Source organism: Cygnus atratus, chromosome 4 (assembly GCF_013377495.2).
Source record: "Cygnus atratus isolate AKBS03 ecotype Queensland, Australia chromosome 4, CAtr_DNAZoo_HiC_assembly, whole genome shotgun sequence".
NCBI classification, from domain to species: Eukaryota; Metazoa; Chordata; class Aves; order Anseriformes; family Anatidae; genus Cygnus; species Cygnus atratus.
Window position 1 is genome coordinate 75,318,523 of NC_066365.1, and position 21,058 is coordinate 75,339,580.

General features: G+C 52.4%; 1 protein-coding gene across 1 annotated transcript in view; it reads right to left on the minus strand.

Moving 5' to 3' along the window:
• Positions 1-1,288, minus strand: part of DNAAF9 (dynein axonemal assembly factor 9) — a 74,547-nt gene extending 73,259 nt beyond the window's left edge. Inside the window, 2 exon segments of the mRNA XM_035547192.2 lie at positions 1,193-1,224; positions 1,226-1,288. Of these exon segments, the coding sequence (XP_035403085.2) occupies positions 1,193-1,224; positions 1,226-1,288 (95 nt within the window).
• Between the last annotated feature and the right edge of the window lie 19,770 nt (positions 1,289-21,058).

Sequence of the window (21,058 nt, forward strand, 5' to 3'; positions counted from 1 at the left end):
CCCTAACATGGCCCTATGTCCCATCTCCTTCCAGCCCTGCCCTCCCTGTTCCTGAAACTCAGCACCTTTGTGCCCCCAAGCAGCTCTGCACGAGCCCCCCAGCAGCTGCCCACACAAACACACCGCGCTGATCTCCTTTGTTTCCATAAATACAACCTAACTTCAGGTTGGAAATGAGGAGACATTTCTTCTCTGAAAGAGCGGTCAGGTGTAGGGACTGGGGTGACAGGGAGGTGGTGGAATCACCGTCCCTGGGGGTGTTCAAGGAGAGGTTGGACGTGGTGCTTGAGGACACTGGTTCAGTGGGTGACAGTGGTGGTATGGGGACGGTTGGACCAGATGATCTTGGAGGGCTTTTCCAACCTTAACGATTCCAGGACTGATTCTCCCTCATCTCTGCCTCAGGTACCCCTGATTTGGCCTCCCTGCCTCTCCCAAACCCCTCCTGGACACCCCTGCCACCCCTCCCGCAGCCTTCCTCAGTGCCTCCAAAACCCCTGAGCCCCACACCCTAGCCCCAAGACCCCCCCAAAACCCCTCCAAACCTCTTACACCCTCTTTTCCTCCTCAACCACCACCTTCAGTGCCCGCAGCTCCCAAAATACCCCATCCCTTCCCCAAGGGAACCCCTCGACGCCCCCACATCCTTACCCCACAAAACCCTCCCCAGTGGCCCCCTTAGCACTCCTATAATGCCCCTAGCCCCCCCAGCCCTCCCTCAGAGCTCCCAGCCATGCCAGAGCCCCCATAGCTCTCCCTCAGAGCCCTCAAAACGTCCCTATATCGCCCCTGGCCCCCTCAGAGCTCCCAAACACCCCCCCCCGCCCCCTCAGGCCCCCCTTAGCGCCCCCTCAGAGCCCCCATATCACCCCCAGCCCCCTCAGGGCCCCCATAACGTCCCCTCAGAGCCCCACTGGAGCCTGCTCACCCCTCAGAGCCCCCATATCGCCTCCACAGCGTCCCCTAAGAGCCTCCATAGACCCCCCCCCGAACCCCTTAGAGCCCCCATATCGCCCCCACAGCGTCCCCTCAGAACCCCAAGCCCCTCGCAGCCCCCGTATCGTCCCCAGATCGTCCCCTCAGAGCCCCAAGCCCCCTCACAGCCCCAACATCCCCCCCCCCCAACGCCCCCTCCAAGCCCCCTCAATCCCCCAACACCCATCTCGGCCCCTTCCCACCCCCCTCCCGTTACCTGACGAAGGCTTCGGCGGCGGCGGGGGCGCGGCGGGGCGACGGGGCGAGGGGCCGGGCCCGGCCGGAGCAGCGCGGAGCGGCCGCACAGCGCCATGGCGACAGCGGGGGGCTGCTGGGGGGAGCCGCGGCACCGCGGCGCCCTCAGCAACCGCGGCCCGCAGCCCCGCCCCGCCCCGCCCCGCCCGCGCCACCTCTGAAGGGACGGACGGGGGGGGAAACGGAGGATGGGCCGCACCGCCTCCCGCGCTCCTCGCCTCGGCGGCGGACAGAACGCAGCCCGACGCTCAGTTTAAGTATTTTCGAGAAGGTTCTAAAGGTTTTCTCCCTCCGGCAATTGATGGGTGTAAAGAGAGTGAGGGATGTGGTTTGTTGTCCCCCCCGCACAACGAGAATGGGCTCGTCCAACGCCTGTCCCCCCGGCGCAGCGCCCGGCCCACCCCCCGCCTCCTGTCATGGGCGCGTCCAGCCCCCGGCACAGCCCCTCTCGCCCCCCCCGACCGCTGTGGTATGGGCTCGCCCGAGCCCCCTGAGGGCTGTGGGGTCGGGTCCCCCCCACCCCAAACGTGCCCCATTTTGAGCTGTGGGGTCACAGAATCATAAAATAAAAGAACCCCAGAATCATCGAATGACAAAATCATTAAGGTTGGAAAAGCCTCCGAGCTCATCTGGTCCAACCACCCCCCTACCACCACTGTCACCCACTGAACCATGTCCCCAAGCACCACGTCCAACCTCTCCTTGAACACCCCCAGGGACGGTGACACCACCACCTCCGTGTCACCCCATCCCTGCACCTGACCGTTCTTTCTGAGAAGAAATGTCTCCTCATTGCCCACCTGAACCTCCCCTGACACAACTTGATGCCATGAGGATCGTGCAGTCCCAGGCTTATAGAACATTCTGAGGTGGACGGGACCCACAAGGATCATTGAGTTGTTCCACTAGTCCCTCGGGCATGATTTTTGTTAAAGAAAAATTTAAAAACACAGAGAGTGCATCCTCCTCTTCCTCCACCACCCAGCCCTTCGTCCCACACCCCTCTCTACACTGTACTTCAATTCGGCTATATATTTTGCTGGGGCTGTGGACTTCACCAACCCCTCTCTTCAGGTTGGAGCTCTGTTCCAGAGCTGTGCTGCCCTTGAAACTGAAATCAGACTTTGTCCTCTGCCACGGGGCAGAGATCAGATAAATACACCGGGCCGTGACCCGATATCACCACATACAAATGTCCCGCAGCCAGGTGTCATGCCGCCCTGCCCCATCTCGTACAATGACGGTGTACATCCCGTGTCCATCCTGAGCTCTTCTTGATTTTTGAGCCCGTGGATGTGCTTCAAGATGAGCTTGCTGGTGTGCTACCAGCAGCACCAGCTGCTCACCAAAGCCCTGAAGCATGTCCAGAGAAGGGCTACAAAGCTGGTGAAGGGCCTGGGATACAAGTCCTGTGAGGAGCGGCTGAGGGAACTGGGGTTGTTTAGTCTGGGGAAGGGGAGGCTGAAGGCAGACCTCATTGCTCTCTGCAACTGCCTGAAGGGAAGGTGTGGGGAGCTGGGGGTCAGCCTCTTCTCATAGGAAACTAGTGATAGGACTAGAGGGAATGGCCTCAAGTTGTGCCAGGGGAGGTTCAGGTGGGCAATGAGGAGACATTTCTTCTCAGAAAGAGCAGTCAGGTGTAGGGACGGGGTGCCTAGGGAGGTGGTGGTGTCACCGTCCCTGGGGGTGTTCAAGGAGAGGCTGGACGTGGTGCTTGGGGACATGGTTCAGTGGGTGACAGTGGTGATAAGGGGATGGTTCAACCAGATAATCTTGAAGGTCTTTTCCAGCCTTAATTATTCTGTGATTCTGTGATTCTGTTACAAGGCTACAAGCACTAGCCTTAAAACCAGAGCCAGGCTCCCTCCTCATCTAGCACTCGTGCAGGGAAGGGAACGAGTCCTAACAGCGTGCCCCTGACATCCTTTCCCTGCAGCAAGCCCCATCCTCATCCAGCACATGGGTGTTGTGTTGGCTCCATCTTCTCCTTGCCACATAAGCAAGACCCCGATGGCCATAGTCCTGCCTCATGGGGGTGTTCACCCGCCTGCCCAGGGCCATGCAGAGCTCCTCAGCCCCAAATACACAGCAAGGCCATGAAGAGAGAGCAGAGGAGAGGAGAGGAGAGGAGAGGAGAGGAGAGGAGAGGAGAGGAGAGGAGAGGAGAGGAGAGGAGAGGAGAGGAGAGGAGAGGAGAGGAGAGGAGAGGAGAGGAGAGGTGAAGGGCATCCTCCTGGGACAGGGCTTGCTGTAGTTTTCGCATGAAGTCCCTTCTTCAAGCCAACAAGGGAAGGCATTTTAAACTACTGGTGCATTGCCCTGGGTTGCTATCCACAGCCTTGCCTTCCCCTGTGATGCTAAAGCAGATTAACAGCCTGGAAAACACCCAAAAGAGGTCAGGCTTCCTGGAGGAGTGAAGTGGAAGGGGAAGGGGTGCCTGGCAGCATGGCTGGAGCGGACAATACGTCAGCTACTCCTGCTCCCCCGCTTCCTGAGCCTCACTGTCCCACTATTGTTGCATGTTTTGAAGGCTGCAAACACTGAATGAAATCCATCACAATTGCCAAAGAAAGGAAGAGGAAAGCGGAGTGCTATGGAAAGGGGGGAACCTGCTGGTGGTGTTCCTTAGTGGGTTCTCCTGGCCTAAGTCTTGTCTGATATTAAACAACAAAACCTGGGTAAAGGTTCTGCTTGACCTGATAGTGCTCTCTCTCACTGTGCTTTCAACTTGGCTGGTTCAACATTGGCACCTGCCTATGGAAACAGCTGCCTTTGCACCCTCTCCCATGAATACCTTTTTATTTTTAGTAGATCCCTGCTGCACCGAAGGGGAAAACAATGCTGGAAACACAGAGGCTGAAAATAACTGTTGTTAGCCCCGAGACGTGCACCTGGAGAACCTCCGTGTAGGGAACACCAAAACTTTTCACCCCCAGGCCGATGACTGCATCTGATTCAAAAATAAGCGCATACATCCCGTGCTACTGAGATGTCCCGTGCCAAACAACTCCCACCAAAAAGTGTTGGCTGCTCATTTTGTTGGTTTGGAGGCTGGTGGCTGTTGGAAGGCTTCGATGTCCTTGTCCATGCCAGCCATGAGCCATCCTGGAGGACTTTCCAGGATGCTGGATCCCCAATTTATTGGTTAGGAGATGTCTCTCTACCCTTTGTGCTTGACCGGGCAGAGGCAGCTACAGAAATAAAACTGGAGGTCACAGCTCTGGCTCTGGTTCTTGCTGTGGTGCCAGGCACAGCTGAGATGCTGCTGGTAACGGTGGCACGGGCAGCACAACTGTTACAAATAGCAAACAGAAAAGCTTTATGGCTTACACAGACCTCACAGTCAGCTTCCAGCTTCCTATGAGCCAAGGGTACATCTCTCAGGGCTTTCAATTTTATTTTATTTTTTATCCGTGTGTAGCATCAGGAATACAGTGAGCCGCTTTCCCACTGTGACAGCATTTTTAAGGAAATAATTCAGACTTCTTAGAGAGAAAAAAAAGAAGCGTGCCATACTCCTGTGGTAAACAAACAAGGTAGGCGCCCACTGTGTTTTGTAAGAATTGTTTTTCCTCCCTTCCGTTCAGATTTATGGGATCCTGTAGAGTTTATGGGATCCCATAAATGTTTCAGCAGAGTCCACCCTCCAGGCAGGGTCCTCAGAGCAGCGGATGTGTTCGTACCAAGAACAGACATGCTGCCTACAGAGCTCCTGATGAAACATTTATGAATAGCACCAGCTGAGGATAAAACAAGACTGTAACAAAAGTTTCCCACTTTTTACCTTGGGAGGGAAAATGGAATAATAACCGATGATGGCGATAAATACTTCCTACTCCATTTATCCAAGTTCTCCAGGCTAAAAGATCTTAGTTCTTCTCAGGTGTTATTTGGGGGAGGCAGATACTAAGATTTCCTCTACCTTTAAGTTATTGTTTTATTCTCATTGCAAAAGGCAACCCCCGAGTCAAGGAAGATAAAAAGGCAAGTTCATTCTCAGCAAGCTGGGCACAGGAGATGATGGAGACATGACACACCGAGATCCTGCGAGCACAGGAAATGTATCACAAAACCAGCACTGCCACCAAATGTTTCTTCTTATAGCCCTGCTCTTTCTAAGCTAAGAGTTCAGCTAAGAGAGGCGTGAGGGTGACTATGGAGAGATTTATGAGATGCAGTTTGCTGTAGCTTACCCCATGCAGGTATGGAAATCTGAATTTGGGGCTGTTGGTGGTAACTGCTGAAGTTGTCATTGACTTCTTCCACGGTGGTAGGAGCAGGGAGGCGTTTGCTGCCGGATGGGGGAACCACAGTCCCTGAGAATAGTCCCTGAGAATAGTTCAGTGTCACGGCTTCTTAATCCCAGCGTGGTCTGAGACATCTCCGGGTGCTACGCTGTGACACTTCTTGATGAAAAAGAAATAGGATTTTTTTAAATCCACCCAGCTTCTGTTCCCTGGTGTTATTCTGTCTGGCTCCATGAAATCAAATTCAGTTCTCACCTGTTCGCTCACAGCGTGACCCTGGAGGTTAAAGGTAGCATTTTCTAAAGCTGCTTGGGAATGTCAGATTTACCAGTGTGCAATTTGTCTGATAAAAACCAGGAAATGATTGTCTGGAATGATGTGCTGGCTTCTCCTCTCTAACCCCTGGATGCTCTGGAAAGGCTCTGCAAGTGCAGAACAGTCGGGGTATGTCTTAGGATCATAGGATTGTAAGGAAATTCAGGTTGGAAGGAACCTCAGGAGGTCTCTACTCCAACCTCCTGCTCCAAGCAGGGTCAGCCACGAGGCTGGAAGAAGTTGCTCAGGGTTTTATTGAATGTCATCTTGAAAACCCCCAAGGACGGAGACAGTACAACCTCCCTGGGTGCTACAACCCCAAACCTCAAACGTTTCCCTGGACCTGCTCCTTTCCAAGTGCTTGACCCCAGCCTCTGCTTATCCTCCCTCAGTACTACAGCCGTCCTCCTGCTGGGTGGCCACCAGCTCCTGGAGGCAACCAGCCCTATGTCCATCTCTTTTCCCCTCCTTTGACATACTCATTTCAGCCTCAGATGCACCGAGGAAGCCAGGACCTGCTGCGCCTGCTGTGTGGCCTCCCCTGCATCTCGTTATCTCCAGGACCAGCCTCCCACCTCTCCCACCTCGCTCCCTCCGGGGCTCAAATCCCTCCCCTCCCTCTGCTTCGCCTTTCCAGGAGTCTCCTCTGAACCCTGCCTGGAGATACGCTTCTTAAAACATGATTTAAGGCGGCAGCACCAGGTTATACAGCTCTCCAGCTTGCTCTCAAGCCTCTACCTGTCGGCCTCAACCATCAGGCCCGGAGAGGCTGCGACTTCAGGCAATGCAACGTCTTCAAAGGCTGGATGCGTAGGCGAGGAGCATCTCTGAGCCTCCCCGTGCACGGCAGAGCTCCTCAGCCGGTGGTCCTGGAGGGCTCTGGGCTCCTGCAAAGCCCACAAAAGGTGCCTAAAGAAAGCCGATGTGCCAGCATGCTCATATTCCCTCGAACCCCGTTGCATCACACTGGAAATTTGCTAGGGGCTCTGCAAAGATCCGAGAGAGCTGTGCTGTGTTGGTGCACATCTCTGCTAAACACACTCCCAGAGCTGTTGCCCTCTCTCTGGGTCCATCTCCCTCCCTCCCTTGCCCTGCACTTTCCCCAGAAGACAGCCAGATCTCTTTATCTGGAATTTCCCCCTCTTGGACTCTGTTTCTTGTAACGGTTTCTGGCTCAGAGAGGCTGCGAGCTGACAGGGCCGGGGATGTCAGGAAGGGAAAATCCACCTAAGCTTTTCATCTCCTTTTGCCAACGTTTCATCTAAGTGATGTATTCGTGCTGCTGAGGCCAACATCTCCCGCGGCTTCCTGCCCACCACCACGCTCGGTCCGGCGCTGACCCTCTCCTACACGGGAGGAGCGGACCACAGACAGTGGGAAAGGGGATCTGACTCCTCTTAACCATTTCCTCACCTTCCCCAAAGAAGGATTTTATACCCTCAGACTCTGCCACTGCTAACTTCCAGCCCACAGAATCACCACTGCCTTGCCACCTCCTTCCAGACCTCTTGTATGGCGAGATGCAGCTCCTGACCACGTCCCCCTCCAATTTCCCAGCTTTCAGTGAAGCAGCCCCGAGCCCTCTGCTAGCCAGGAGCCAGGACCAGGGGAAGGAAGCAGCACTGACATCGTTTGGAAAGCTATTTTTTCCGATTCAGCTTGCTCCGCGGGAAGCCAGGGGTCTGTTGTGCAAACGCCGAGCGGCGATCGCCTTCACCCTGTTTGATAAATGAAACTCATTCTCGCAGGACATCATCCGTGAAAACACAGGTGATGACGAAGGCCAGCAGCAGTCTGTCTTCCTCTTCCATCCTGCCTCTGTCCACAGGGAGGAGGGCTGAGCTTGTAGCCCCCCTTCGTGGTGGGGCCATGGGAACCGGCGGGGGTCCCGTGGGTGGGACAAAGCCAGCAGCCGAGGCCCCGCGCCGGGCTCAGCGCCTGGGTTTTTGTTCCGTGATGTATGGGGCCGAGCTCATTGTCCCCTCCACACCACGTATTCATCGGTTTGATGTCCCCCACGGATCCCGGTGATCTACGGGGCGAGCGTCCCTGCGTGTCGGCATTCAGGGCTCGCGAGCCGCCGCGTCCCGCTGCCACCAAGACAAATCGGGGGAACACGGCTCGTTTTACGGCTCGCTTTAACCCGGTCAGCTGTGAAACTGCCAGGAAAAGGAGCCTTTGCAAATCTGATATGTGATTACGGAGGTTTGGAAGGGGATGCGCGGGGAGAAATTTGGTCAATGCGCTGCCCTTCGGCGCAGGGCGTTTTTGTGTCTGGGAGCAAGAAGAATGAAACCACTCATTAGTGAAACATCAAGCAGAGCCTAAAATCCAGCCTTGGGAAGGAAAGCTTCCCCGTTCCCAGTTATTCTTGCGAAATATGCAGCACACGGGCTTAACCAGCCGTAAATCTTGGTTCACTAATAAACTCCTCTCTCCCTACCTCTAGGACAGTTTCAGCTGGAAAGTGAAACCCTACAGTCTGTTGCTTAAAAGCTGGGAAATCACCAGAAATCAGAGCTGGTGGGCAAGCTTCAGAGAAGCTCAGCTTGAACCCCGGTGAGCAACCTTTATTGCGTTTCATGAGCTAAACAGTCTTAGGGGAAAGCATCTGGAAGGAAGACCCAGCCGTGAAGAGCCTACAGGGAAGACAAGGCATTGGTGCTGCACACAGCCAGCCGCTGGGACTCCCTGCCGGATGTGCTGTGGGTCTTAGGTAATAATGGCCTGAAATCTGCCATTTGGCCCCAAAATCTGCTTTTTTGGCTGCTCTGTGCTGCAGGACTGTGTGTGCTGAGCACCGAGCGTTGGAGGGGTTAGGCTGGAGCTGACTTCATGACTCAAGCTGCTCCAGGTCTTGCATCACCCCCAGCCTCTTCCAGCAGCTCGCATCTGTTTCCTTTCCAAATGACCCCGGGGAGAGCAGCTGCTCCGTGCTGCTCCCGGGGTTTGTGTGGCTCTGAGAGCGGCTGGGACTCGGGGAGAGGCTGCCGGCCACCAGCATCTTTGCAGAAAGGGTTCAGGAGGAAGGCTATGGGGAGAAAAGGGTGAGAAACGGGGGGTTTACAGACTGCTGAGCTGGGGAGGAGCGCTGAGATTCAGCGTGCAGGGCTGGAGGACTGGGCTTCAACTCTTCTATGTGGGCTCTTTGTCTCAGGCTTCACTTACATCCACCAAAAGGATTGCTGAGTGCAAATACATTGCACTAAACCGTCACCAGCCTCCTCTAAAGGACTGTGATTTACTGCCTGCCATCCACCCGAGGGCTGGCCCAGCCAGGGTGACAGCAATGGGAGCAGGAACCGAATTTCTCAGCGGGTGCCTGCAAAGCGCTGGCTGCAGCAGCGCAATATCCCGGTGGGAATCCCATAGGCATTCATTTATTTATCGTCACCAATAGCAATAATACCACATCACTGGGCTGTGGTGCCACTGGTTCTTTAGACGCAAGACAATGTTTTCTCCTATTTCACCCCAAACAGCAGCCGTCTCATCGCCCAGCAGAGACGCAGGCGGGGCGGTTAAATCCCACGGGGCAAATGCGCTTTTTGCTGTCACCCAAGGTCACCGGCTTTGACTGGCGGCTGCTTTGCCCGTTCCCCGAGAAACGCAGCGCGGAGCCGGCCGGGCAGCCTCTTCCCGAGGGTTTTCCCACCGCTTCTGCTCACCCTCGCCAGCTTTCCTTGGGGAAAGGGGCATTGTCAGCCCTTTCCTAGCAGTCATGCGTGACACCCGCTAGCAGCAGCTGGGTTATTTATGTGGCTCTGCTTGTCAGCTGGCAATACAATGCACAAAATGGGTCTCCGGGAGCTGCTCGCACGAGGAAGCAGGGCACACAAGCAAAACTGGAATTTAAATTTCATTTAAGCAACGTCTCTGCGTGCCTCTGAATTATAATAAAAAAAAGTCTTATAACAAATCACATACTTTTCCATGCAGCTTCTTACAAGCTTTCTTCAAAGGGAGAGTACGGTGAACCAGCAGCAGTTATTGCAATCTTTCCTCCTGTAGAAGCTTCCATTCCTGCAGGTAATTTAAATGAAAGCACTAAATTCACCTAGCAACTTTTCCCCACCATATGATGCATCTGCATCCGAGCTGCAGAATGCCAGCATGTGGCCACCTCCTAAAGTCCCCCAAAACCCAGAATAAAGCCTTAACCAGCTGTCTGAGGTTTGGGGCTGCCCCTGCGAAACACGTAGGGGATATTTGGGGTGTCAAAGAGCTTGTTGGGGTCACCCTGCGCCGAGCCTGGGGCAGAACCTGGCCAAGATGATGTGTGCACGTCAAGGGATGATGGCAAGCAGGACGATGCCAGTTTGCAGCATCACAGATACTCCACCACGTGCGTCAGGAACCAAAACCCATCATCACAGTACGATGAGAGCCCAGCAGGGATCTGAGGGTCTTGGTGCTCTTGTGCAAAAAGCTCCGGATTCTCAGAGGGGCTGATTTGAGGTCTAAGAGCAACCGATGCGCTGCGTTTCACTCTTGGTCCTCTATGGTTCTCTCCCCTGAACCAAAATCTTTTTTCTTCCATCTCGTGGGGCAGTTTTGCTGCCAATTTGCCTGGAAATACAGCTTGTCACCAATAGCCCTCATCGGGCAGTGCAGGAGGGGGGGGTTGTCTGTAATCCTGTGAAATAGGCAACAAAATTTCTTGGTCTTATTGCACAGTACATTTTTTTTTCTTCTTCTTCACTCACAAGAGCCCTTTGTGTTTAGCTTCCCTCCAAAATATAGTTGCCCGTCTTGGTTATTACCAGCACCGCAAAGCTGGTAATTACCCTGGAAGCCACAACATTGCTGTGGGTCCCCAGAGAGGGATAAATATCCATGCACACTGCAGTCCGGGTGACAGTGCTGCCCCCCGTGTCCCCAGCTGGGGGACTGTCCGGGTGAGCCCAAGCACAGCCACGGCAGATTTCCCAAAAAGGAGCGAATTTACACAGAAAAAATGCCCAGGTCCCTGCCTTGCCTGGCGTGAACCCTGAGGGCTTTGCTGCGAGCTGCAAGCATGCGGCAGGGGCTGCAAGAACCATATGGGGACAGAAAGGCAACCTCCAGTGTCATTAGCTGGGAAAATAAATAAACCATAGGTGTCTCGCCTCCATTGTCCGATTTTATATCTGGAACTAATTTTCTCATCATTCTGATGAGTGACGAGATAATTGCTGCAGCTGCGCTATTCAGCCTGATCCAAAGAAACCCTTTTTTCATTAATTCAGGCGGTGATTACACACTCGGAGCCAAATTTCTGCTGCATGTAACCCTATTAAGGCAGTGCCTTTACCCTGGGGATGGGCTCAGCCCTCCCTGTTCAAACAGCGTGTTCACGTTTCTTTGTTCTCCGGGAGACAAAGGAAAAGCTTTTTTTCCTTTTTTTCCTAAACAGAAAAAAAATTAAGGAAACACGATGTCTTCGTGCCCAAAACAGGACACTTAAAATGCGATCGGGGACAGCAAGTGGGAACTGTCCCCTGCCAGCTGGGGGAGATAAGGAGTGGAGGGGCCCTTTAAGCAGAAGGGGGGCTGCATAAAAGCAAGAAAAGAGATAAAAAAGAGGGGTGAAGCCCCCCGGTGAGAGCACCCGCAGAAATGCCCACAAAGAAAAAATGCAAGATGCACGGGGGTTTGTGTGAATACAACTGCTACTTAGCCAGCACAATGATGCTCCTCACTATTTACTGCCTAAAGGAAGCTAAAATGTGGATATTAAAGCGATGTCCTGCCAATGGGAGATGTCTTTTTCCATTGGCAGAAGAAGGGCGTGAGGAATCGCCCATCTTTGACCTTGACATTCCCCTCGTCTGCCTTCTTCCGGAGCTTTTCATGCCGTGCATCACCTTGCTTGGTCTTTAAAGGGGAGCAATGGGAAGCGAGCTGTTGAGTGAAATGGCAATTTATAGCTGTCGCCTACCTCCGAAACAAAGGAGCTCGGTTGGGTTTTGCCTGACGGCCTCCTGGCAACACTAATTTCAAGCCAAGTGCTTTCGGGGCAGCTCATTAAACCACAACGTGCCGCTAGTTCCATCAGCACAGGTGCTTGCAAGGCACAGCCCTGGGCTGCACTGAAAGGCAAGCAACAGAAACCTTCCAAAGGCCAAAAAATGTATTTTTTTGTTGCCGGGGGGGGGGGGGTTTACAACCAGATGGCTCATTGGGGATAGTCGTTTTTGTTGGCAAGGCAGCCAGAGGGCTGGGCACAGCCGGACGGGTGAGGAAGGGGAACGTTCACATCACTTACACTCCGTGCAGAAGACCTGTCTCTGCCTGGTCTCCATGAAGAATTTGTGTTCATATTCGGTGCAAATTATTTCCGCTTCCCTGAAAATGATGGCAGTGCCTTGGTGATCTGGGTTTGATGTCCCAGCTCAGCATGAAATCCCCACAGCTCCAAGCTGGCTATGAAGCAGGAAACCCACAAAATGTACCTTTAGTTTGGGGAAGAGGACGTTCACTCTGAAACTCATTTCGTTTTTAAAACATCCCTTACACCTAGCTCTGTGTCATCTCCGTGGGCTCTAATGTCATCCCAAATGTGACAAACAGGGCCAAGCAGGATTTACTTCCACCACGTCATTGCAACTGGCCTTTGTCATGAGGGAGCAGGCATGGTGTCTGTGGCTCCACGGGAGCTTTAGGAAGAGTTGGCTACAGCAAGTGAGTTTGCTTGGGGTGAAAGCACACGCTGACTTTTAAAACCCTTTGAGTTTCCAGGCCTGGAGCTCTGCCTTTACTCTATCAGCCTTTGCAGTCGGTGATCAAGTTAACTTTGCTGTCATGGGTTTAGGAGATGAGTCAGGACTGTAACACGCATGGTTTCACCTTGGAGGATCTCATTGCTTTCACCACGACAGGGCCGAGCTCAGGCGTAAGAGCAGGGCCAAGGGGCTGGGATTTCACTGCTAACATCTTATTTTAAGGCAAAAACCATGAAATCACCACCCCTCACTTATCTTCATACAGCGCAAGGATGGCGTGGCAGCCTTTGTAAAGCTCTTGACGCAGATGATTTAGAGCAATCCAAGGGCACGTTGCTAGCATCGTGATTGCATTGTAAATCGTCCTGCAATCAGCCACAAACAGCTTTTTCTTAGGAAGAAACAAACCTTTTCTTAGGAAGTCCCAAGAGAAAATACCAAGAACCATCTCCTGGCCATGGGGGCTGCCTAGAGGTGAGGACAACCTGGTGGCACGATGGGGCACGTGAGAGCAGCCCCAGCAGACGCTTTGAAGGAGCAGATTGCCCTGGGCTGGCTGTTTCTCCATTTAATAGGAGGCGCCATTTCTCTTTCTGTGAATTTACATTTCCTATTCTGCACGAAGTTTCCCTTCAGCTCTATTAATTTCTCTACAACACAACCTGACAAGTCCGTGCCTGTCCACAGAGCCAGGAGCCGCTCAGCTGCCATGCAGCCACCGGCATCAGGCACAAAATCACACAGCTGGAGGATGTGGCCTGTGAATATCGGGAGTTTTGATGTGAGTGACTGGGCATTTCTTGAGTTGAAGAAGATTTAGGCAAAGCAAGAGGAAGGGCGGACAACGATTCACGTGGAAGAGCCCCGAGTGACAGCTGCCCATGCAAAACCCCTTCTGGTGCTGGGTTTTCACCCCAGATACTGCTGGGGGGAGCTTGGGCTACAAAAGGCTCCATGGTTATTAACTTAAACATATCACATTTTGGTTAACTTAAATATATCTTATCATTAGCTTAAATAACACCTCCAAAAGGTTCACGCATCTGAGAAAACTTTGTTCATATAGGAAAATGGGACTTGCACGGGGAAGGTTTTGCCTCCCGGGAGCTGGCTTTCCAAAAACCTCTCTGTTCGTGCATCGGTGGGTTTGGTCCTGCCTGCTGCAAGCAGCAACAGCGGAGCCTGGCCCGAATTCGCTACCGAACAGCACAAAGCCTCTGGGGCTGGATGCATGCCAGGTGGGAGCTGGCATTTTTGGCTCTCCGGTGGCTTCGTGCCTCCTGCCTGCGCAGGAGGAAAGCTGCTCAGCGCCTCGCTTCGCAGGCACCAGGAGGCAGCATATGCACAATAAAGGTGCAAAGCTGGCTATGAAACATAGCCTGGTGCTTCGCCTCCTACGGCTACTGCAGAGCTGGGGATGTCTTCCTCTTTATATCCTCAAAACGTGCCCTGTGTTTGACGGCAGCAGCTTCTTTCTTCTGGACCCCTAAAGTTATTCTGGCTCGCGGCAGCGCGTGGGATCCCAAAGGGAGCCCTATAGCATGAGGCAGGAGCTGGAAACTGCAACAATCACCCTCCTGGCTTCTGCATGGACACGATGCTCACTTCTCGGGCTTCGCTACAACAGTGGCTGTTTTGTCATTTGGTGTCTTAAAAGTCAGTAATCTGTTTTAATTTGTGGTCGGCTATTTATTCCTAGGAGTGCAAGAGTGGCTGCAGTGGAGGGGGGGGGTGATCCCTTTAGGCAGTGCCCGTCTCTGCAGCGGGCACACACAAAGTGCCCTGGCCCCAAAACCTCCACCAGCAGGTGCTTGGGAACTGGCTGGAAAGAAAAATAGCGATGCCATCCTCAAACATAGTCGCGGGAGCAATCACAGATGAGAAGCTCCCAAACGACATCAGGGGAGAAGGGCTCTGTGCAAAGGAGTCAGAGCAGTGTCATTTCTAGGGGATGCTGAACCTGGGCTCCTCAGCGATTAATTCCCCTTGCTACAGGTGGAAAGCATTTTTCCTGCTTGCTCCCCGTGCCAAACATTTATGCAGTCACAGCACAAAGCCCAAAGGGCTCATCTAACCCAGGATGGCACAACGGGGCTCGAGAGAGAGTGCCGTGGATGGGGCACGCCCACCGACAGCAGCACAAACCCACCTGCACCACCAGATAATTTGCTTCAAAAATTCCTCACTTCCAAAGTTTTGACACAGCCAACGTAGCCCCTGCAGAAATGCGGCAGCGTGTCGGATGTAGGAATTACCTACGCAGCCGATTTTTGATTTTACAGCGCAGAGAAAGATAAAACCGACAGCCAGTAGCGAGAAGTTAATGAAGCAATATCTATTTGGAAAATAAATATGACTTTTAATATATTTTTTCATCAGGGAAGGAGATTCGCTATCTGCACGTGTTGCTGAGGGGTAGGAGGGGATATTCCCCATGTGATAACGCCAGCTTATCTAAGGTTTTATTGCTTCCCCTGTGTCCCCGTGTTGTAGCATGCCCTCTTTTGCAGACCTTGGGGCTGAAAAGGTAGAGGCAGATTCTCAAGTGCGCTCCTGTGGCACACAGACCAAGTCCTAAAATTGGGTATGGGAACCAAGAGCCACAACTGAGCCACGAGATGCAACAGGAAAACAACTTGCAGAGCAAAATTCAGCGTGGCGGTGCGGTGCTCGTCCTCTCCAGAAACGGTCGAGGTGACCTGCTAGGCAGCGAGCAGACCCTTGAGAGGAACAGAGACGTGCATTTCAGCCAGGTGTCTGGAAAAGAAGTGCTGGATGGACACGAATTGGTGCTTGCTGCATTGCTGAGTAGGAAGCAGTTTGTCGTCAGTGAGGGAAAGAAATAAAGGAGAGCCAAGTGGCTGAACTCCCTACATGCAGGCAGATGCATCGCTGTGAGCTCAGCTTGATTTTCACGATTGGGCTGAACCCCCAGTGAAGTCTAGGATGTTCAAAAGGAGGTCACTATGCCGAGTTTGGCTCCTAAATGTATTTTGATGTGCATATGTAAGGGGGTTCTCCCTTGCGGAAGGGCTGAAGACACCAGAGAAGCCAGGAGCACCGCCAGCTGAGGCAGAGAGTCACAGACCTGGAGGAGAAGCTGCAAGCGGGGTTTCTGGTGAGGAGAACGGGTCGCTCATCGCGGTCTGTGGGACTGCTCCTTCAAACAGTGCTCAGCACCACGGCAGGTCTCAATAAATCATTTGTGATCCCAAAGACATTGGCCAGGAGGTTACTTTTCGTCCTGCAGTTCGGTTGCCTCGGTGCCAGCAGCACTGCAAGGTTTGCTCTGCAGATCAAGCTCCTTCCCATCTCTCTCTGCAGGGAGCAACCCTAACAGCTAACGACTCGGTAAAGCACAAAATGAACTGAACAGCAGTGCCACGATGTGTTGGTTATTCCTCTACTTACCGTTGGGTCTCACTGTGGCCCTTGAGCAATGCCAGCTGCAAACAGGAGGATCAGAATAACTCTCGCTCTCTCCCCTGCAAAAGCCCCAAGGACCCAATCCCATTTTTTTTTTCTTCCTAATTTATATCCTCTCTCCTCCCCGTGAAAATTATCATCATCCAGCCAGGAGCTGGACAGGGCTCTGGGGATCCCATCAGGGTGGCTGAATCTGCAGCCAGAGTGAAGTGGGCCAGAAACACGCAGACTCTTTAGGATTCTGCCCGAATTCTCCCGCTGTGTAATTCAGCCTGTCAGCACAGGAGAACACGAGTTTCGCTAACTTGATGAATGTCTTAGATCATCTGCAGACTAAACGGATGCTGTGCTGAATAAAGACACCTATACCTTACTCATTTCAGTGCGCTGGGTGACAGCTGTGGTGCAGCCTGGCTGGAGGAGAGCAGAGAACCAGCAACCCACTGCTTGGAGGGGGCTGCCTTGGTGCTGATGCTGGGTATTGCACCTAGGAGAAAAAGTTAATACACAACTAAGTTGCCAGGCCTATTACATATTTTTTTTAATTATTTTTTAAGCATTTCAGACCTTTTTCCAAAGTAATAAATCATTACAAGAGGCAGAAGCACAGCTGTGGTAGAGATGCTTGTATCTCCACCTTACCGAGCTGGCTCAGAGGTGTTAGAAATAAATACCAGATTTATTTAATTGTCAATGCACGGCTTCCCTTGGAAATTTTGTACTCAAATGCTTTAAGGGGTTAGCCCCAAGTGACCAGCTGTGACTGGGTGGGAGCTGAGCTTTCACTGCCAGGCTGATTGGAGGCTGAAATCACCTGCGCTGGAGCTGTACCTCTGCAGGGGCTTTGTGGGGATGAAAATCCAATTTCAAGTTATTCAACCACTGTGAAGCCTTTAATGCTTGCAAAATTCAAGCTAAAAAAAAAAAAGAAAGAAAAAAAAAAGGAAAAACAAGAACAACACACCTTCATCATCTCTATTTGGCATGACAGGAGAAATAAATCCACAAGGTAATGTAATCAGGTACGTGTCTGATGGGCCACAGAGCACTGCATGCCGAAAAAGACTCAGAAACTCGCTGTTGGCATTGATCCCCCATGATTTCCTCAGGATTAAAGAAGCTTTTCCCCGTCCTTGAGTCTCAAGCATGGCTGCTCTTGCAGGACGCGGAGGAGGCGGGGATGCATTTTGCTCCAGGATAACCCGTGCTGTAAGAGCAGACACGGGTTTCACTGTCGAGGGATGGGTTTTCAGCTGTAGGAGTAGCTGCTGAGCTTTCAGGTTCCTGGATTTCCAAGGTGGAGGAGAGGACAAGAAGTTTCTGGTTTGGAATGAAAACATAACAAAAAACCACAATGTTCACCACTTCCCCCAAAGTCCACATTGCCCAACTAAATGGTGCCGACCCATTTTTGCTCTTGCACTAAAGTGTGGTGAAAGTGGAACCCTCTGCCTTGATCTTCTGAGGTTCAGATCTCACATAATCACAGAATATTAGGGATTGGAAGGGACCTTGAAAAATCATCCAGCCCAATCCCCCTGCCGGAGCAGGAACACCTAGATCATCTCCTCCGGTCTGTGCTAACTGCTCTACCCACAGCTCTGTCAGGGAGCACAGCACCTGCACAGGGATCTCGGCTGGGGTCCTCAGCTTGAATTCGGGGTTAGGTCCTAGCCCACAGCTGCCATCTGAAAGCTAAATCCCACGTGAGAGCAGGTAGAAACCTAAACCGGCCTCAGCACAACATGAGGTCGGGCAATCCCACCTCGCCCTGCTGCGAGCCACGTCCCCACCCTGACCTGTGAGCGTTTCTGGCCTTGTCCTGGTGGCTAATGGAGACACACTTCTGGGCTACCTTGCCTCTCATGTAGTCCTCGGGCACCTCTGATTCCTGCCTTTTTCTCCTGGAAAGAGTCCAGCGGAGGGCCAAAAAGATGATACGGGGCCTGGAGCAACTCTCCTGTGAGGAAAGGCTGAGAGACCTGGGTCTGTTCAGCCTGGAGAAGAGAAGACTGAGAGGGGATCTCATCAATGTCCTGAGGTGTGGGAGACAGAGGGATTCGGCCAACCTCTTTTCAGTGGTTTGTGGGGACAGGACAAGGGGCAATGGCCACAAAATGGAGCCCAGGAAGTTCTGCACCAACATGGGAAAGAACTTTTTCACAGTGAGGGTGACGGAGCACTGGGACAGGCTGCCCAGGGAGGTTGTGGGGTCTCCTTCTCTGGAGATATTCAAGGCCCGTCTGGACGCCTACCTGGGCAGCCTGCTCTAGGGAACCTGCTTTGGCAGGGGGGTTGGACCCGATGATCTCTGGAGGTCCCTTCCAACCCCTACAATTCTGTAATTCTGTCGCACCACCCGGTGCCTGACAAACCCCTCACACCCTTTGAAATTTGGCAGGAGGCTTGCGCAGAAACCTCGGCCTTGTCTTGTGTCATCTGCTGGAAACACTTGGACCCTGAAGAAGGGTCTGGTCTCTGCTGGACAGGCAGAGAAGGAATTCCCCATGACCTTTTCCTCCTGCAGGCTCAGAGAGATTTTCTACTCGGCCTTTGTAACCTGACCGTGCATTTCCCTTGTCCTCTGCTGCCAGGATCTCTACCCCAACTACACCCAGGCTGCTGTAAGCAGAGCTCATAGCTGCCAAAACCAAGGCAGGCTTCCTCTAGGAAAACAAAAGTCATTATAATTAATAATAACCTGCCAAGAGCTCATGATACAGTGAATAAGCATTTTAAATCAGATCTCACTAGGCTTTCTGCAGCCTGGCCTCAGAAGGCTAGGAAGCTGGAAGAAACAAGTTTCAAATAATTGTGTTTTCATGCTTGGATTTTAATTATATCCACATGCAGACACCATTTGACATTTTATGAGCGTTTATATTAAAGGCAGGAGTTTGGGATAACCACAAAATCCAGGGGAGGCAGTGAGTGAATTGTACACTTCACTCCAGCAAGTTATAATTACACTTCTTTATTTCACATGCACATGTTTAATGCTCTTGATCCATCCATCTGTCCGTCCATCCATCCATCCATCCATCCACCCACCCACCCAGGTATAAATTATGTCTGAATATGATTTTAAGGCTCTGTCTCCCTGTCTGTTAGAGGCAGCTCCCTCCAGCCTAGTAAATCCTGTGCAAAGGAGAGGGGAGGAAAAAGCCAGCCCTGAACTGCAGGGTCTGTAAGGAGCTCCCAGACAGCTGCTCGGTAAATCAGGAGATGTGCACGATCCTATAAATCACGATCCCAAATAGGGTCAGAGGCTGCATGTGCTACACAAAGTGATGCCCGGTCCTGCTAGGACTGCTGTGCTCCCATGGGAAGAAAGGCAATGTTTCCCTCCGCAGCTAATTGCAAATGACTGCAATGTCCTTGGCTCTCTGGAACTCAGCACTGAACAAAATAAATCCTGGTCTTTTAGGGATTCTGCTCTCACCTGAACTAGATGCCTGTCTCTAGAGGAGGAAGAAAAAAGAGTTGTGTTGCCAGATTTAATACCTTACAATGGCTCACTTGGAAGCTGCTGAGAGCTTTGCAATTTGAGAAGCAATCCCGGGAGAGATGGGAGCGCAGGTGAAGGGGACCAGCCGTGCGGATGAGAAGTAGTTTATCCACATTTCTGGGGTCCAATAACTGCACAGAGCCATCAACTATAATAGCTGCCACGCTAGTATCAGCCACCCAAGAGTCTCAGCATGCTTGACAGGCAGCAAATCACGGCCACGTGGCCCCCTCCTCTGTCAGACAGGCTTTCCTTGGTCCATTTGAATCGAAGGAAATAGGGAAGTTGTAAGGTTAAGGCAACTTCATCGCTCCCTGCTGCAAATAGATAAAGTTCCTACTGCAGGCATCTCTGCAGCTCTCCTCGTTGCCCCCACTTCAGGGAACTAATGCTGTCGTTGGTATCTGTTTTTTCTAGAAATAGGTAGATAACAGCATCTATGTCAGTGTCTCGTGCCAAATTCTTGATGATAGGTGGCGGTGTGCTTTGGTTTCTTTACAACAAAGCTCCCGACCTCCTCTGATGTGAGCAGAGTCAGCAGAAAGCACCTGGCTCACTTCAGGCCCTTAAAATGCCACTGCAGAACACACCAGGACTGAGCACATGGCTGCAGTTTGGTGCCGTGTATGCACCTCACTTGCAAAACTCTGCTTGATCCTTATCCTCACATGGACAGTTTTGGGTCGCTGTGACACCCAGCTGCAGACCAGGCTGAATTCACAGGCTGTGTGCAACGGGAACCTGAAATGTGCTGCCCGGGTAGGGGCTTTCCTTTCTTTCTAAGCCTTTTCCCTTCTTGTTTGTTCAGCACTGTACCAGGAGGAGCTGCAATGCCCCGTACCTGATGTTGGGCAGCCTATATCCCGTAGTCGAATTTCATTAGCCTCTCTGGGGATGTGGAGCATGAGTTTGACCCGCTTGAAGCTGTGCTGTGCTCACCAACCCCATAAGCAAAGAGGGAAAAATCGATCCATAAAAGTAGTGCTGAACGTGCAGCGGCTGGATGCAAGCTGTCACAAACAGCCTCTTAATTAGCTAGGGAGATAATGAGATCACTTGGTCGTGAAAGCATGTGCACGTACACACAGCCATACACACAAGTCCTCTTTGGGAAGGGCTACATAATGTCACCTGTGAAAAACACAGGGTATTCTACATGTTTGTTCTACAGGGGCTAATAATTTTGGAGGAAGGAAGATCCACAGGGGCCCCAGATGGAGTTTTTCCCCTTCCAGTGCTTGCTAGGGGCAGTCACTGATGCTCTGAGCGCTCTGATCTAAAAGGGGATGGAGAACAGACAGCGAGGGATTTTTGGAGGAGCTGCCTTTTTACCGAATGTCCTGCAGGACCAGAGAAGAAATGAAATGAATCAAATTTCCCTAGAAGGCTGGAAAAGTTTTTAGAGCGTGTTGCTTGGAGAGGGGGAAAAAGATGGATTAGTTGGTGGGACTCAGCCCTGGACCCTCTGGGGACGGAGCCCACTGCCCCGAACCACGCACCTCACCCCGCCTGCCGCTCTGCGAGGTGCTCCGGTGGCTTTGGAGACCTGTTTTGTAGTTCCAACGAAGCCACAAGCCCTGGTAAACTGGGACAGCAGCAGCGCAGCCAGGACCTTTTGCACTTCAGTG